Source organism: Poeciliopsis prolifica, unplaced genomic scaffold (assembly GCF_027474105.1).
Source record: "Poeciliopsis prolifica strain line A6 unplaced genomic scaffold, Auburn_PproV2 SCAFFOLD015, whole genome shotgun sequence".
Taxonomy (NCBI): Eukaryota; Metazoa; Chordata; class Actinopteri; order Cyprinodontiformes; family Poeciliidae; genus Poeciliopsis; species Poeciliopsis prolifica.
The window spans coordinates 4,159,651-4,178,814 of record NW_026562390.1 but is presented as its reverse complement, the minus strand read 5'-3'; the positions used below and the strand labels follow the sequence as shown (position 1 = coordinate 4,178,814).

Sequence of the window (19,164 nt, the reverse complement as noted above, 5' to 3'; positions counted from 1 at the left end):
ATAAAAGAAAAAGTCGAGTTTATTTGTACAGCACATTTCAGCAACACAACAGCTATGTGAGCTGGAAAATAAAATTGTCTGCACAGCCAGCTGTGAGGCAAGTGCTTGTAGTAAAAAAGTGCAACAATCAGCTATATTCACTAATGCTACGACCGGTTGCTGCTATCTTTTTTTTCTCATTTTATTACTTGAAGGACTGTATTGGAAGTGTACATTATTTTCTTGGTGTAAAGTGTCACTTGCTGAAGCGTTGACACTTGAACTTGACAAGTATTTTGACATGCTTACAAGGGAAAATAAAACGTTGCACATGATCTTCAACTCGCCAACTTAACTGTAGAACATGGTGGGAGTGGCTTCATGCTGTGGGAAGTTTTTTTTTTTTTTTTTTTTATTAGCATATTTTATTGGAGGTTCACCAAACAGCGGGGAAAGAACAACTTAACTTGCCGGAGTTTCAATAAAATGGTTTAGTTCAGAATATTTCTGAGATGTTTTTATTTGCAAATAGTCGTGGCCACAAATTTCAGTTCTAAATATCCCAAACTGGTAGAGACACACTTCTGATGACTGGGAAGACAGAGAACAGTGATTGTTTTTCAGAATTTTATTTGCAAAAATTTGTAATCGTTATTTCTGCCCTTCTTTTTGTGGGAGAATCAGATGAAATTCCCCAAAACGAGGTTCAGTTGGTAGATGTAGTTTGACTGTACAATTGCATATTTGAAACTACAAACGCATTGCAGCACCATCAGATAGAGAAACATTGATTACTGGTGTCATTTTGATGACACTAAAATCCGTCCTATTAAATATAACATTACACCCGTAGCAATGTTTGTAATGAGAGGTTTAACTGCCTCTGATCTACCAGCCTTTGACTCAAAAGTAATTACCTTGTGAGCACCTTGATCACTGCACTGAGCACACGGCAAAATGTTCGTGTTCAGTCTGTGTGCTTGTTGTGCTTTGGTGGTGGTAGAAAGCAAGTCAGACAGAATTCCTGAGGGACACAGGAGTGAGAAACACTCTGACTGCTGGGAAGACTTGGAGGACCTGCTGTTTGATGTGTGCACAGTGTCACATGTGATAAGAAAACCATGAAATAGCCGATTTCACAGCATCTCTGAAGTCTTGCTGCATAATAAAGTGTTGTCGCGAGGAGGTGATTGAGGAATGTGAAACGTTGGGGAGGGTAGAGAGAGACATGACGAGGTAGAGGCAAAGGGAACAAATTGGAGAATTGATGTGGAGGACTTTGATAGAAGGAAAGGTCACAAAACAAAGAACAAATAAGAAAAAAAGCATCTTGTTGCTTTTGGAATCTGCTTTAGAAACAACTTGCTCTTTAGTATTGAACTTGGATTTATTTGTTGTCCAGTTTATAAATAAAACAAACATTACTCGGTTGTGGAAGTTCCCGCAGTTTTGGTGATTTCAGTAATTATTTATGTAAACATCAAAATGGATCATTTATGCATTTTTGAATTTTAATATAAGTCTTTCACACCTTATTTCTTTTGTTTCAAAAATTTGTGAAAACCTACATATTTTGGTACATATTTTCCTGTGAGAGTCTCATACCACCCCATGTGTATTTTGCACTCTGGTAATAATGTGGCAAAGTGATTAGATCCCTGCTGGCACATAAAAAAAAAAAAAAAAATTCCATGTGAGCAAGACCTGCTGGTATAATCCAAATTTATGGCCCAAAACTGGCTTTGGAATGCAAGTGAAATCATTTTAAATATCACATAGCCTCTTCGAAATTCTGTTATTTACATCTCCCACAGTTGCAATTATTCTGAATTGGGTGAGATAATTACGCAAAAAATCCTTCTAAATTGCCGTCCTTATTTTGGGTTAGTCGTGTAATGTTCATAAATGTAGGGCCATTGTGTAAAAATGTACATGTGCTTTTACCTGAGTTAAGCTCTTGCTGGCTATTCATCAAATAAATTGTGACGCATTGCCTGTGCTTGTTGACAGTGCATTTCCTCCTGGTGTAGCTGTGTATTTGTTGTTGGTTCCCATACAGAATGGGAAGAGGGATTGCTGGAATCCAGTGTATTGGATAGGAGGCTGTACAAAATCAAAACATGCGTGAGAGGGCAAAGACGAAGTAGCAACTAATTTTTGTTAGTAGATAAAGTTGCTGCAGCCTGTCTGAATCTTTATTTTTTTTTTTTTAACTTAGCGTTTCTTGAAGCAAAGAAAATCTTGACAACCCAGTTAAGCCTTAAGCCTTTTAGATGAGCAATCATCTTATTTTGGCCTTGGTTGCAGTTTCAATAATGCCTCTTTTCTTCGACTTTAGTGAGGTGGCAGAGAAAAATAAACGATTGAAACCAGACATATACATACACTGTTTAAAAAGACAAAACCTTTCTTTTGCCACTGACATTTAATTAGAAAGTTATTGCTCTATGCTAAATGCAATTGTATCTTCAAATTCACGTTCATTTAATATCACTGCCTTTAAACAATTTGGAAAGGCAAAATCCGAGTTAAATTTTGGCAAATCTGAAACATATTAATATGTACAGATCTTAATATATATATTTTTAAAAGCAAATGGAGCATGACGGCCACAATTACAATTTTTTATAGGATGTCATTAGCAACTTCAAAATGCAGTGCATGAGCCAGACTGCTGGGAGCCTCTTGCAATCCCGGCTTTGTTGTGAGCAACACTGTATGCCACATGTGTTCCTCTGTTTCTTCTGTGTCTGCTACCCAAATCACCTGATGGTAGAGGTGTGTTTAATTTTCTGTGCACTGCTTTACCCTTGCAAAGCTGTCTCACACAGCATTGCTCTGTGCGATAACAATGTTAAGGGGGTCTTCCTATCAGTTTGGAATGCATGAGCAAGTGAATGTCGAAGAAATCATTTGATTTTTAGTTGCAAGGCTGAAGATGGTGACACAATGTCTACCACTGCTTTATTTAGTTTGTATGCAAAGCCAGAGCCACAGATGCAGGGATTTCAGAATCCCTCTCCAGTTGTAAAGTATGTGGGTGGCAGCATCATATATATATATATATATATATATATATATATATATATATATATATATATATATATATATATATATATATATATATATATATAAATAAAACTTCACAAACTAAGTGGCATCATCAGAAAAGATGGAAGCCACATCTGAATTGAAGCTTAGGAACAAATGGGTGACCTTAAGAACACTAAATTTAAGAAGGCTAAATTGTTTACAAAATGGTTCAAAAGATAAATATTTTTCAAGAATGGTCAATACAAAGCTCTGATCTTATCCCTTTACACTATTTGTGGATTCTAAACGTGTGCAAGCATCATTCCTTACCAATCTAACTCTAATTTTATCTGATGAAACGACCCAAAATCTACTAATGATTGTGAAGCTTGAGGAAATGTACCCTAAACTTGTGGTCAAAGCCAAAAAGTTTAAAATGCATTTCTACTACAAAGACAGTTCTGTGAAACCAAAGTAAATCTGGGTAAACTTTTCAATTTGAGGAATGTATGTACATACTTTTGTCATTATTCTGACAATAAGCAATATAAGAAGAAACTGACAAGACTAACTGGTCTTAAAATGGAAAATGTGGTCATACTTCATCTTATCGCAGTGAAAAAATTTTTATAGTTGAAGTAAATATGTTTCATCTGTATATAACTACAGATATCAAAACATGATGTCATCACTGTTGAGATAACGTTGCAGACAAAACAAAGCATTAGCTGGAGGATATAAGCAAGTATTTCATTGGTATTTTATATGTTTAATTTGAAAAACAAAAACTGTCTTCCCTGTAAAGCTTCCTCTAAGAACTTCGACATGTATTTAATTGACAAACGCATTAAATGGTGGTTATGTAGTTGCTTTACACTCCGAGTTTAAGATTATCACCATCTAGCAGGCAGGGATGAGGTTAAATCATGATTTCTAATGAAGGCTTCCCCAACCCAACTGTCTGATTTATTGTGACCCTGCCTTTCTGACATTCTCCAAGAATCATTAAAAAATAATAAACCAGTTACTTTAAGGCCAGCATTGATTTTTGCGATGGTGCAGACAGATAGAAGTCTGACAGGGTTATGTTCGGCAATGTAATAATGTGCTTACCTGAAGAAAGGCATGTACTCATCCTCTGAGATGGTTTCTCACTTGCTTCTAACATTTCTCTTTAAGAAAAAATATTTATTATCACCGCCAGTCTTAGGACAAAGAGAAAATTAGTATTATGTCTGGCATTATGACATCAAGCCAGTCGCTGAAGCACGTTCTTGTTCTGCATTACTGTTCTGAAGTTGCTCATTAGCAGGTTTAATAGGGAGTGGAAGTGTTTAAGCAAGGACGCTTCTTCACGCCGTCTTCTCTGCTGCTAAAATAAATGTGTTGCTTAGGCCCTGCCAACACTTTTTCAGCAGGTCTCCTTCTCATCTTCTCACTAATATTTTTGTTTCTCAGTCTTTTTTTTTCCCACTTCCCTCCGTATCATTTTCAAAACTGTCCAATCTTCTCTCGCCTGTTACTCTTCTGCAATTCCTATTAAAAACCTATTTTAAATTACAGTGTAGATGCAGCAATCAGAACTTTGATGAACATGATACTTGACTAGCATATTTGTAAAACTCTGACCTGCCAGAACTGAATTTAGCTGTTATTAATTTCAAAACCTTATGGATATATTAAAAATTAATTTATTCTAATAATTAAAAAGGTTGAATAACGACTTCCACAAAGAGTTGTCTTGTCAGAGTGACCTGTAACCTGTAAATAAGAGGTGTTGAGTTAGTGGAAAAGATTGGCTTCATCTTAAAATCAATTGATTCTGATCTTCAGTCTATTTCTGAATGCATCTCTAAAGTACTTTACAGTTTAATCAAATTAATTTGGCTAATGTTTAAATTTGGATGCACCAATATGAAACTCTGGGACAATTTTTGATATCAATATTGCTGTTTGGCCAAAAACCAATATTCACCGGTATTATATACTGTATTTTTCCTGCCCCTTGTGACTATGAAATAATCACTACATTACTTTCCTGCTTAATCACTGCAACATGGCCAAACAAAATGCTCATTGCCAAGCCCATTTCCACTCTCACTTTTTAAAAACATGTACACAAAATGGAGGTAAACATATTCTTTTGTTGCTAAATTCAGAGCTGCTAAATCTGAAGTATAAATTGCTGGCGCATATGAAGAGGGCACATCAACCTTCAGAATGTGATGGTTGATGTTTACAAAATCAGACTGGATCAACTTTGTCTTCCAGTGTCAAACAAACCTTTTTGTCTGCAGTTGCAATGTGTGTACATGAAAGACTGATGGAAGTAACAAACAGCTCAACAAAAGAGGAGTTGGGGAATATACTTGTTCAATAACATTTGATGGTTGAATCCTTTTTAAGTACCAAGGATTGCCGCACAATTAACTCCCTGCTATTATGAGCACAATGCATCATAAAGATAATTGCTCTAGATGTATGCATGTTTTCTACTGTCCTGTATTTGGCGCTAGAATATTGCCAGAGTTGGTACACTGCTCACGGCAGACTATAATAGCAGCTGGTTTCCAAAACAAGCTTTAGCCAAATGTATAAACTTGAGTTAATCTGATAAGTTTGATGATTACATCCGTTTATATGCAATTTGAGATTCCCTTGTATAATGTTTTGTCTTGGTGTAAAACATTTCTTTTTCCAGCAAACACAAACTCCCCAACATAAAAGCAACCAAAAATATGACTTAAAGTTGCAAACGTCTGGCATCTGCTTCAAGCATTATGCAAGTACTTGATCAAATACGCCAATATTTTATCTATTCTGCAAAAAATGCAGTGATGGATATGCTCCTTGAAGCAATTAATGTGGCATGTTGAAAAATTTATTATTTAGTCATTTAAAAAAAATATATATGTCCATAATGCAGCATGATATGGCTCAGCAGCAAAGGGGCACACTGTATGCTTAGCCTACACTCCTCAATGTAGATGTTGCATGTTCAATTCCCAGCCCCGGGTATCTTACTGCACATCTTCCCTTTTTCTCTTTGCACTGCTTCCTACCAGGCTGCTATTGACTAGAGGCAACCACTTCCAAAACCTTAAGACAATACATATTTAATTCTGCTAGAATCACCAGTAATCAATTAGAAAACTTTTTTTTTTCTGGTTTGTAAATCCAAATGTAAAATCCTTTATTTAGTCCTGAATAAAGGATTTTACATTTGATTATTAACTATAATCAAATGTAATCAATTATGACAGCACTGAACACAGCACCCATTTTTGCAGGATTTAAACTTTTTGGTGTAGTGTTGATCATGATGCTTCTGGGAAAATAATCCTTCTGTCATTACTGAATCCCTGCCTTTATTCCATTTAAGCAGTGACATTGTGTGTGCGTGCATGTGATGTGGTCTCTAGTTTCAGGCTTTTAAGATGTTGCAGATAACACTTCTGTGCAACCATCCACTCAGGATTTAGTTACTGTGTTTGTAGCAATGATTTATTCCCTGTGGAGTTCTGCTGAGGCTATTGAAACCCAAACGCTGTTTAGCATTTGTGCAGAAGACAGGCACTGCACATGCACAGGAACGTGCACATACGCTCACACTTGTACGCCACCAAGATCTTGCCTGAGGGAGCATTTTGCCTGGTTAAAAGCTCTTTATGTGTCAGAAACTCGCCAACTGTCCCTCTGAGAGACGACCGAAAAGCTCAGGTTACAACTGGATGGCTCTAAGATTGATGGAAACTCACACAATTTGGCTTACTTCGCCTCAAAATAGAAACAATACCTGTACTCAAAAGAAATAATTGAAAGTGAAATCATAAAGGAACCGTTTTTGTAATTCTTTTTTGTTTAAGTTTGTTTCCTTCTTGAAAAGTTGACAGCATCCAATAAATTCTGGGGGTTGCCAGGTTTTGCAGCTTCAGGAGATGGTCCCACCTAAACGTGAGCAGGCGCTCAATTGACTTTCTGGCCTCATCAAAATGCACCTGCTCCATTTCAAGATATAAAAGGAGTATATAATTAAATACAGGTGCACCCAGCTTGTAAACATCCTTAAGCAGTAAATCTGCTTTCAGAACCGATATCTCTCGTTAAATTAGAACTCAGTGGACCGAGAATGAAAACCTCAAACAATTCTGGATTCCAGGAGACTTTTTGGTAAGAAACCTGCAGGAAAAACATAAGGCAGTATTCTCCTGTTTTAAGAAGTAATGAAATTTAGAATTCTGTAAAATGTTTTTTTCTATTTTGTGTCTTGGCAAGTTTTCTCAGTTCTGTTGTTTTTTAAAGTTATGGAGGCTTGAGTTGTTATGTCAAGCCAAACCACGAAATGATAATTTTTTGCACCACCTGTTATCAACAAATAATGAAAGGCAATATGATATTTGTGAACTGTTGTAATATAATGTAATGGTATATTTCTGTTTGCAGCACCATCCCCAGTAAGTGTAGTGAGAAAAGGCCACACAGGAAAAAGCAGCATTGCCCTTTCATGGGCAGAACCTGATCGTCCCAACGGCATCATCCTTGAGTACGAGATCAAATATTTTGAAAAAGTAAGGGTGAACAACTTATTTATTCCTTGACTTCTCTTTTCTGTTATTGAAAATTTTATTAGAGTGGAAGTGTTTTGGGTTAGTGTTCAGTTTAGTGATGTCATTAAGATTATTGCAAAGTACAAATATAAGTTTGTTGGTGTTGTGAAATGTGTTTTTATTCTTAGAAATGGCTCCATTTTTCTATTTTATATCTTTCTCTAATGATTGTAAAGTATAAAGAGGGGCTGCACATTGATATGGGCAAATTGAAAACATTTGATTGACGTGAATTTCTTGTTTAAAAACAGAATTTCCCAGTATTTCCATGAAAATAGACTTCAGAAACGGGCTTTTGGAACAGAAAAATATCTTTGCTACAATAACAGTTTATATCAAAATGCATCCTTTTCACTTTGTTAACCAATGCAGTAGTTTAGTACAACAGTTTTTTTGACTAGTTTGACTTTTTTGATGATTCATATAGTTTTTTCCACTGGATTAAGGTCAGCACAGCAATTCGATGCTTTCATCCGTATCACTGTTTCTCTTCTGCCCTTCCTCTTTTCCCTCTGCCTGGCTCTAATGTCTTCTTTTATGGAAGGTCAAACTAAAGGTTCACATGAGAACACAGTGGAGTTTGTGGTCAGTGGTCGGCTAATGGCCTCAGGCTTAATGGAAGGAGCATTTAGTTGTGTTTAAACCTGATGTGGTTTCAGCTTGGAAACCGATGCTTGCACACAGGGATTAAAACACATTTACCATACATACACACACACTTGCATCACAGGTGGCCTAAGTACATAAATTCTCAAAAATCTGATTGGAAAAACAAATGCTTGTAAATGAATGTCATACTGCCCACCATACTGAGAGATTAAAAGCTAATGATGTGGATTTAATTTCTTTTCTCTGCCTCTGCTACAGGAGCAGGACTCCAGTTATACCATAATAAAATCAAAAGAAACAGAAATGGTGGTGGAAGGCCTGAGACCTTCGTCAGTCTACATATTTCAGGTAAAAGCTACCTTCAAATAATAAAAAAAGACAATTGGTAAATTGGTAAATGGTATTATTACCACTTGAACTACTCTGCATTTTGACATGTTAGAACCACAACCTTAAATGTATTTTATACACATAAAGAAGTTCAAATTTTAACCATTTCCTCCTGAGAAACTTAGCTCAAGATCAGTCATATTGAGTGTCTTGCTTTGGTTCTCAATTTGATTTAGGTCTGGACTTCAACTGGACCATTCTTACACATTATTACGCTTGGAATTTTGCCTCCAGATTGTGAAATGTAGTTTTTGGTCTAATTTGATAAGAACTTTTTTGTGTGTATCTTGTCTGTATTACACAATAGAAATGACTAAATGCATTGCTTTCATCCCTTAACACCCATATTTTAAGATATGACTATGAAGAGTTGTCCATTCATCAGGTGCAACTGATGTTTGCACCTGAGCTAGAAATCTCTTAAAAAATCTGGATAAAATCCATTAAAGTTTATGGTTGTAATTTTAGTTTTTAAAGTAAAAGTTATATGAATGGTTTTCCAAAGCAATGTAATGACAACAAAACAAATGTTGTTATAGGGATAGATTGCAAAAAATAGCACCTGATTTAAATCACTTACACAGGATCAAATTCAAAATAAGTAAAGCAAACATGAATATGGAAATGTTTACAATGATGCAAATGATTCTTGATGATTCACTGCAGGTACGAGCCAGGACCTCAGCAGGCTATGGCGCATTTAGCCGTCGTTTTGAATTCCAGACGAGCCCTTACTGTGAGTACATCAGAGATGGGAATGCGACAATGCAATCAACAATAGGTGCCAGGTGCAGCTTTGTGTGCTTACTCCGTGTGTCTAATCTCACATCTTTTTCTTTTGGCAGTAACTGCCACCAGTGAGCGTGCTCAGGCTTCGATAATAGCAGTGGCCATCACGTTGGCGCTGGTTCTGCTGGCGGTTGTTGCTGGATTCTTGCTCAGCGGACGGTGAGGCATAAATAAATATGATGGAAAAGGAATTAAGCATTAAAGATTGGAAATGGGGGGTAGACATTAATTAGCATTTGCAATAATGTATGATAAATGGGCCAAACAATATTTTAACTGACAGCATTATGCAAACTGGAATTGTTTGATTATAGTTTTATTTTGTGTGCTCATAGCACACAAAGCAAACCTATTTCTATGTTGGTTCATGTTGTGTTGTCTTTATGGGATTTGTCTAGGGACCACAGTTCAACAATGTCTTTAGTAAGGTTTTTTTTTTCTTACTCTCATGAGGGAGTCAGGTGGGTAAAGGCCAGCCACTGATCTTTTTTTGCAGATGTTATGACACCTGCTTTCTTTTGACGGTGCAACTCCTTCACCACAATATGTGCAGACATGCTGAGTGCTTCAGTGTCAGAGGGAAAGTTTCTTCGGAAGAGTTTTATTTTTTATGTTTACCAAAACAACAAATTTGTGTTTTCTTAGAAAAAAATAACTAAACTGATCATTCACAGTTATGAGGACAGAAGCAGTACTGTCTTCTGAAACAGGGCTACTTAAAAAAAAATGGAGCTGAGAGATGAATCAGTTCCTATAAATGATCCTATAAATATACAAAGTTTATGAAAATTTGAGGAAACAACAATTTTAAAGCTGTTATGACTATATAAACAATCACATAGTCTGACACTAAAAGTTCATTTTAATTCATATATCTAATGATGGGGAGTCGGGAGAGTGGGGAGATGATGTTTTTAAAAGTTTCCAAAAACAGATTGCACAATAATTGCAATCTGTACAATCATTGGTTGGTACATTAAGAGGAACTCATTTTTTAACTTAAAACACCTTTAATTGAACCATCATCTGTTTGAATCTTGAGTCCTTTCTTATGTTTTCATTTTCTTTAGCTCAGTCAACAGCTTTTATGTACGATTTACCTCCATGGATTATGATGGTCAAAGAAAAAGTTTGATTTTGTGCCTCGTGGACTGTTCGTGTGTTACTTTGGTCATGTATTTTGATTACTTGCTCTATTAAAAACATTATTTTTCACTGAAATAAATTCAACATATTTTTGTCTAAAATCTCCTATTTCTAATAGCTTCTTACCTTCTCTTAGGGTTTGCTGAGGATTTTCAGTAAAATTAAGCTCACAGCATCAAAGACCCTAAACCACACAGAAAAGTGGGAGTGAATCTCTTTTCCTCATGTTATTTTGTTTTATGCCAAATGCCCCTGGAGCATCTGCTGCAATGTAGTCTCATCTAACCAAAGCTCACAGTTCTAGTTTAAGTCCCAGGAGAGATTCACAAACTGAACACATTTGCCTCAGTGATGGTTGGACAGAAAAAGCTGTTTTCTCACATCAGCATATAGATAACATCAAATAAGGTTTGTGAAGAAATTAGCTTTAGAGATTTTTTTAGCCCACCTTGCTAACCTGCACACTGTCTGTGATGGGAACATAAATATGGATCCCCATTTACTCTGATTGCCTTTGGCTAAGAGAAATTGGTGTTTTTTCAGATCATTTTTGTTTACCCAAATGAAACAGAATCCATAAGTATAAAATATTCCTAGAAACTCTGATCAACTAAAAATCATCAAATGTAAATTATAGAAATGCCTTAGTTACATTTATCTTAAATAATGATTTAAGATGAAAATAATTATTCCACCTGATTTAATCAAAACAATTTTTTTAGCATAGATTTTTTTTTCTGCACTAAATAAAAGTATGCAAATTACCAGCTGTATTTTTCAGCATTGTTTGCTGTTAGATTATGCTCCTGCCATAGAATATGAACTCATGCAGAGGGTTTATTGTTCTTCTTTTCACAAATCTTAATGAAAGAGTGGAAAGCACTATATGTATGTAGTTGGAAGGCTGTCCAGGCATTAAAGGTGCTAACACCTCTTTACTCAACCTCCTAATAGAGCACTCTCCTTCAGACACAGCAGACATCCCTCCTTCAGTACACCCAGCAGTCTTTTCTTGCCTGGCTGATCAACACATTTGGACATTATTTCAGTGTGTGTATGTTTTGTGTTTGTGTGTTATTGTGCTCAATTGTATTTAAGTACCAAAAAAATAGTTAATCACCTTCATCCAAAACAGTTGGTTGACTTCTTCTAACGCATATGAGGCTGTTATTCAATCAACTCTGCAAATACACAAGAGACACGTCTGTTTATTTTACTTATTTATCTCTATTGACATGTGCAGTTTTTGTGTTTGCTTGTAGGATCACATTAAAAACCCAATCACCCCGTTTAATCTGGGATATCTGTGATTATCTCTGATGCCATTTGTCTAAATATCAACATACGGGAGCAGTCTAAGCACAAACACGCACAGATGTAAACATGGAGGCAGCATACAAATTAATTCAGGCTTTGGCAGTTAAGGTTGTGCAGACGACCCTTCTCACATGAACACTAGAGGAGAAGAGTAAGTGGTTTCAAAAAACTGTACTGCTGGCCCACTTGATTCGCCTTTTTTTTTTTTTTAACATATGACCTTTTGCTGGAAAGTAATAGGCCTTTTTCAAGTGAACAAAAACGGCAGTGTTGGTTTTGTTGAGGGAAGCTTTTTTCAGACAGCTGTATTATAGGAAAACTGCACGCTTATGTTTGTCTTCAAAGCGCTGTGGTTTTCAGCATTTTCAGCAATAATATTGAGCAGCTTGAAATGTGGGTTAGATTTATAACTGAAAATATAGAAAGGATTTTCTCCTTTACTGTGTTCACTTGGGATTCAGTCACTAGCTATAATATTTGAATTCAACTTTATTCCTTTTATATCTCTGAGTATTTTCTGGTTTCTAAATCATGCATATTATGAATAACAAAAGTATTTGTTTAAAAAATATTTCCTGACAAGTTTGTATCAATCTTGTCTCCCATTTATTAGGCGATGTGGCTACAGCAAAGCAAAGCAGGATCCTGAAGAGGAAAAGATGCATTTTCACAATGGTCACAGTAAGTCTAAATCAGCCTAAAATGTAGGGTACATCAATAATATCAGTGTGCACACAAATCCAAGTTCATCTGAGGTTTGCACCGCTAAACATGTTTAGCGGCAGGGTCAGACAGTGGTCATGTCTCTGTTTATCTCTGTAAGCCCGAATGTCTGCTACCAATGCGTATGTCATGCAATGTGCCAAGAGCTATTTTCTGAATGACATCCATGTTAGCAGAGGACACATAATGCTCTGATGCATTATAGGTTGTGGCAGCTTAATATATTTGTCCTTATTTTTGACGTTGTACCATACTATCCATCTGTCAATTCCTGAACCAGCTGTAATGGATATAACAGCCAGAACGGAGAACATCAAGGAACCAGTATGCAGTCAAAGCAGTTCTTGACATAGCTTGGCTTATATCTGTATGCAGTTTGACAAATGCTCAGAACAGGATTCAAATATTTTTTTTGCTTTGATGAAGTTCTCTAATTGGGGAAAGCTAATGAAGAACTGTTGGTGAATATGCATAGGGTACTAAGCGTTTATATTAATAGAAATAATCATCAAATCTGCAAAAGAGTAAAATTATGAAATTGACTGAGACTTTTCCTCAGTTATTATTTAATTAATCAGTGAGCTTTTCCCTCTTTATGAAATTGGAATTACCAGGCATCTTCCAGTAGACTTTTGTTGACATTAGTTGCAAGAAAGTAAAGAGAAATCAAAATTATCAGAGATTCTTTTAGCTAAAGTCCTTTTCAAAGGTTCAGAGTGATTAATTCCTTAACTTAGAAGGCACTGAGCTTGTAAATCATTTCCAATAATAACAACTGCTTGAAGCAAATTACAAGTGGTTTTAAAAAGAAAGAAGTAATATGGCAAGCACCATTTATTGCTTTTTGTTTACACAGCCTTACTTTTGGTTTATATGTTTTGTTCACAGTACGTGTTTTATACAGAAAGTTCATTGGGGCGCACGGCTTCAAAGCTCAACTTCCCATTTAAATATTCATCAGCTTCCTGGTACACAACTGCTCGATATAAACATAACTGGAGTTTCAAGGTTTCTAAAGTAACATTTACATAAAATCCTGTGATGTTTTCAAGACTGGAGTTGTTTCAAGGCGGACCCTTTTGGTCTTGGCCCCACTCAGGCAAGATTCAAGATTCAGCATCCATCACTTGGAATTTACTGTATGAGCGATTTCTACGACTCAAATCTAGTAAATGATTTTGAGGTTTAAGCAGAACTTTACTACAAAAGTACTAAATACTCTTTGAACAGATGTTGGAAAGCATTCACCATAGTCGTCTGACAAGATCTGTTGTAGTCATGAATTACATAAAGAGCTTAGCTAAAGTCCTGAGTAAATGGTAATTGTTTAATATGAAAAAAGAGAAGGTGGCAACATTTTGCAATAAATCATTGGATGACCCAGCATGCTAAACAGAAATTATGCTATGTTTTTCTTTTTTCTGCAGTAAAATTCCCTGGTGTCCGTACTTACATTGACCCCCTCACTTATGAGGACCCCAACCAGGCAGTGCATGAGTTTGCACAGGAGATTGACGTCTCCTGCATCTCTATTGAAAGGATCATCGGTGCTGGTGAGTAAAATCAGCCTGCCTGCCTCAGTCTGTTCATACCTTGCAGATAAATATGGGTTCTTATTCAGAGAAGGAAGCTGATCTAGGTATAAAAATGAATAGATTGCTTTATTTATATATTCTCAGTCACTAAATTCACTAGAGTGCTTAAAGTTGTAAGGAATAAAAAAAGCAAGTCTTATTTCCTTTGATGGATTGACCTAAACTTTTATACACCATGTTTTTCTCTGTCTCATAAATCTGTATGTTGCATTTGCAGTCAGATGTACTCAGTATCGATGGATCATTTAACACAACAAAGCTCTGGATGGCTGCAACATATATCAGAATCTAAAAGAATTGAATTTGAATTCCTGTTGCTTTTAATATAAGAACAGTAGATTGGTACTGCTAATTAGTTTTCATATATCATTATACCAGTTTCAGACATAGGTCGAATATTCCATCTATTTAGGAATTTATTTAACCTTTTTTAAATTTATTTTTCCATTTCCAAACAAGATAATTTTTGAGGCCAACAAGGATGTCTCTTCGTTTGCTGCAGGGGAGTTTGGTGAGGTGTGCAGCGGACCCCTGAGGCTGCCTGGCAAAAGAGAGATCCAGGTTGCCATCAAGACCTTGAAAGCAGGCTACACAGAGCAGCAGAGGCGGGACTTCCTGTGGGAGGCATCGATCATGGGCCAGTTTAACCATCCAAACATCATCCGCCTGGAGGGAGTCGTCACCAAGAGTAAGTCACCTGAATGATTTCCAGAGCTGTTTTTTAAACCCACCCTGAACTTGCATAATTCCCGCGTTGCAGTGCCAAAAAGACAAACAGAAGAAAAGGTATTATTGAAGAATAGAAGTTTTCCATTACTCCTGAGACTTTCTTGTTGGTTATGATGCCATCAGAGTGAAGACTTTTTTTAACTGATTAACTGCAGTGGCTTTATGATGCATATTATTAAAATTTAGAGCAATTGTGACATGAGTTGCTTTTATTGAAAATAATTTCTAACTGTTAAACATGCTTTTGTCAGTATTAAATTTTAATTTAGGTTGTGAGAGCATTTATATTTTGTCCTCGCACCTTTATATCTTACATAATATTTCTTAGTAAAATGTGTTTTTCATACCTTTCAGGCAAACCTGTGATGATCATCACTGAATACATGGAGAACGGATCACTGGATACCTTTCTAAAGGTAGGTGTGAGAAAAGATCAGAATTCACAAAAGGTAGGTTCATGGGGAACTGATGTAAAAAAAAAAAGTGTGAAAAGAGCTGATTCGGATAATAATCGGAGTCATAAGTACCTTGTCATTTGTGTCACTCACAGTAGAACAATGTGTTCACACACTAGTCTGTTTTGTGTGTTAAGAAACCTATTTTTATGGCTCAATGATTCACAGGTGAGAGTAAAGTGGTTCAACAAAAAAGCTATATTTTTTCAAAGCTACTTTAGAAATTGGACTGAAAATGAGTGGGGAAAAACAGTTCAATTGAACAAAAGAAGAAAAAAAAGACTACCTTCAGTAAGCCTATCAAAAATCCGATCAAGACCATAACATCACAAACTCATTATTTATGTAGGTGTCTATATTTTTTTCTGAATCTTGCAGTTGAATGACAGTCAAGCTCTAAAACATACTGAACTGTAATTTTGAACAGCATGTTGTTTTGAAAGAGTTGAAGCATCAGATTTAGACCATGGATTAAAAGGGCTCTGCAACCCTTACTAGTTTTTCAGCTTGTAGTTTTTATGTAGTCTTTAGAGTTTAGATTTGTAAAATTAGGTCACTGCAACAATCGTTGTCAAAGTTGTGAATTGACAAAACAAATAAATAAATAATAATCCCATAAAATAATCTAATTTTGATATGCCAAGCAAGTTTGTCCCCTACTGAAGCTTAATCAACAGCAATTATTCTTCACATTTTAACAGAAGTAAATAGGCGTTTCATATAATTGTTTATATAGATTGTTTTTGTATAAAACATGCCATTCAAATATATAGCAATGATGGACTTGATAAAGAAAATACATTCACTTTGTGTTGGTTCAAGAAATGATCTCTCTGCTAAATATGCTGCAGTTTTTAACAGCTATGGAGAAAACGATTCAGACAATCTTATTTTTATATTCTAAGTGTAATAAATATTGATGTTTTTGTCTTTGTGCATTTTTCAATAGCAGTCCCATTTCTTTGCTGATGGAACAGTTGAGAAATCTTGACATAACATCCAGTGATATTAAATATTCCAAGAAGGTGTGGAGGGAATGTGCTTTGAATACATTTTCAACACAGTCTACCTATTTTAGCATCATATCTCACCTTAAATGTGTCACAGATCACTTTACCAGAAAATTTGAAAGTCATCCAAGTACTCAACTCCAGAATAGTATCTGTGCTGTGAAGACTAGTCTTTACTGAGAGCAGAAAATGAGTTGTAATTAAGAAGCAGGCCAGCAAATCTCTGAATGCAATGAGCCGTCTCCAGTCTATTCAGTGATTACAATACCAAAATTCTCAGGTGGCACAGAGGACTAAATTCTGCTAGAAAAGGGTATATTTCTGAGGTGGGTGGCTCATAGAGCAGTGCACAAAATGAGGTCATGTGATTTTGGTGATATTAGCGCCTCAAAGTGCAGTTGTGCTGCAACGGCAAAGCAGATCAGAGCCAAACATGATGTTCTTTGTGTGACTGTATGGAAAAGCTGGACGCTGCGAGGCGATATTCAGAGACAGAGCTGTGGTCAGGGGAAAATGCTGACATGACTGAATGGTATGCCTTTGGCTATAAACTTTTATGGCAAAAGGAAAGCCTGGGATATTGGGACCAGCAGTTGAAGGGTCACAGAAAACCCTGTGAAGTAATTACATGGATGGCTGGTGTACTGAGGCTGGTGTAAATGACACACTCAGGAGAAAACCAGTGACTGGGCCCAGTCCTGTATTAACTGTCAGAGCTTTACATTGTGCCCCTGATAACTCACATCTTTAGCTTAACCTCTCATTTCACATGTAAGTGGGATGTTATGCTGTGGATGGATGGAAAAAGTTGTAGTACTAATGAAAACCAAAGTTGGAAATCATCTTGGGGAAAAGGAGTGTTGTGGCTACAAGCCTGCTGTGGAAACATGGAGATTGGATGAGAGGAAAGTTGGAGAGTTTACATTTGGATTGGAAGGAGCTGAAGCTTAAACTAACAGTGAAAGCTGTCATTGGGTTGAGTAAACCAAAGCTCCTTTTCAGGCACTTGCTGCTTTCCATTAATCTGGCAGGAACTCAAAGTGTCGGCTTTGTCTGAATGAGCGTCCCGGTGCTTTTCCGAAACAATCGGCAATGACAGTCCTAGATCTAGTTTACCACATTATCAGCCTGTGAGTGCCCACATGACACCTTGCAAACTTCCCAAACTTCATAGTTTTCACTATGACAAAAGTAGAACCACTGCTTTAGTTCCTGACAGCATTATGCATTATTGATAATGCAATAAAGCCCTAATGACATCACACCACCTGCTTGAGTGGTATAAACATGTTAAAGGTGCTATTTTTACCCTGCTTCTCTCTCCCTTTATTTTGTCTAACACCACAACTGTTTGCGTGTTTGGCTGGCATAAAGAGTTTTTTGCGATGTGGCTTACTGTTGTGAGAAAACTGTGATACCCAAAGGGCTTAATAGAGTTGTAGACTGTGCTGCGGCTCAACCTCGCACACATTTATGACTGTTTTGACAGTGTTCCCAGGTGAAGTGAAAAGTCATTTCTTCTTGGGCTAAATACAAATAAAGTGCAATAAATCCCTTTTTACTGACCACAAAAGTCTTACATATGGGGGGCAGCTTAGGTAAAATGACATTGTGTAATCTCATTTTAGCACTGATGAGCCAAACTATATTTGTTTTTCTTGAATACTTAAGTCTCAAACTAGTCTGAAAGATTACTTCTTTACCTCTCGGCTGAATTAACATCCCAGTTAAAAGAAGACAAGAAAATTACTTTATTTTCCCAGGATTAATATTTATGTTAGAAAAAGGTTAATCAAAATATAACCAATTTACCTAATGGTAGTAATTAATTATTTAACTTCTAGACAACTCACCAATGATTCATCAATGCATTGGTTGTGATATCTAACATAGTAATTAAGCTTAACTGTTGAAGTTGATTAAGAAACTAAAAGCTGTCATAATTGAATATATATCAAAGAAGCAAGAGCCAAACTGGGAATAAAAAGCAAAAATTTAAAATAAATAAATAAAAAAAATTAATGAAGCCAAAACTCTAGAACCCATCCAGATAATCGGTCAGCCTTTGTTAACAGACTTCCACTAATTGCATCTAGTAAAGAAAGTCTTTCTTTTGCTGGAGCTGCTGTTCATCTCTCTCAGTGAAAGTTGAATTCATCCTGGAACAGGCAGCTGCTTGGTCAGTTGGTCACAATATATAATAGCCTAGGTCTTCTCAGACCTACAATCCTTATTTTGGATTTTGAACCAGCTTACTGTCTTGTATGATGTTAGAAATTAGAAAACCCATGTCTGTAGGGCAACACATGTCGCACTTAAATCTCTTTTTAATAGGTGTGTCTCCATAGAAGGGCACATTTTCAATGACAAAAGTCTGTACGTCCACAGAAAACTAGCTTTGGCAAGATGCTGATAAAGTTTGCTTTATATATTTAAGATACCATGATGGCTGTGCTATTGTGCATTTCCTTTGATTTAATAATCTTCTGAAGCATTTATGTGATAAATCTCATATTTAAACTGACCTTACTTGAGAGGAATTTACGTCTCTTCTGAAGGACGGAAAAAGCTGCGACACATTTGAACAAATGCACAGAGGTCAATGTGCATTTATGTAGTAGTAGTCCTGAATGCTTCCTTACAAAAGTTGAGGTGTACAGGTTAAAGCTGGGTATGCAGAATGGTGCTTGTTATTGATTCTATACTGTAGGTTAATTAACTTTGCGGTTAGGGCAGCCTGGGAAAAAAAGAAGACAAAAAAACAGTGTATCAGAAGCGTTGC

General features: G+C 36.3%; 1 protein-coding gene across 1 annotated transcript in view; it reads left to right on the top strand.

Moving 5' to 3' along the window:
* Positions 1-19,164, top strand: part of LOC129366368 (ephrin type-A receptor 5) — a 65,897-nt gene that overhangs the window by 34,838 nt on the left and 11,895 nt on the right. Inside the window, exons 6-13 of the mRNA XM_055040158.1 lie at positions 7,456-7,580; positions 8,487-8,576; positions 9,285-9,354; positions 9,464-9,566; positions 12,484-12,551; positions 14,021-14,146; positions 14,691-14,876; positions 15,272-15,333. Of these exons, the coding sequence (XP_054896133.1) occupies positions 7,456-7,580; positions 8,487-8,576; positions 9,285-9,354; positions 9,464-9,566; positions 12,484-12,551; positions 14,021-14,146; positions 14,691-14,876; positions 15,272-15,333 (830 nt within the window). The remainder of the gene's footprint in view (positions 1-7,455; positions 7,581-8,486; positions 8,577-9,284; positions 9,355-9,463; positions 9,567-12,483; positions 12,552-14,020; positions 14,147-14,690; positions 14,877-15,271; positions 15,334-19,164) is intronic.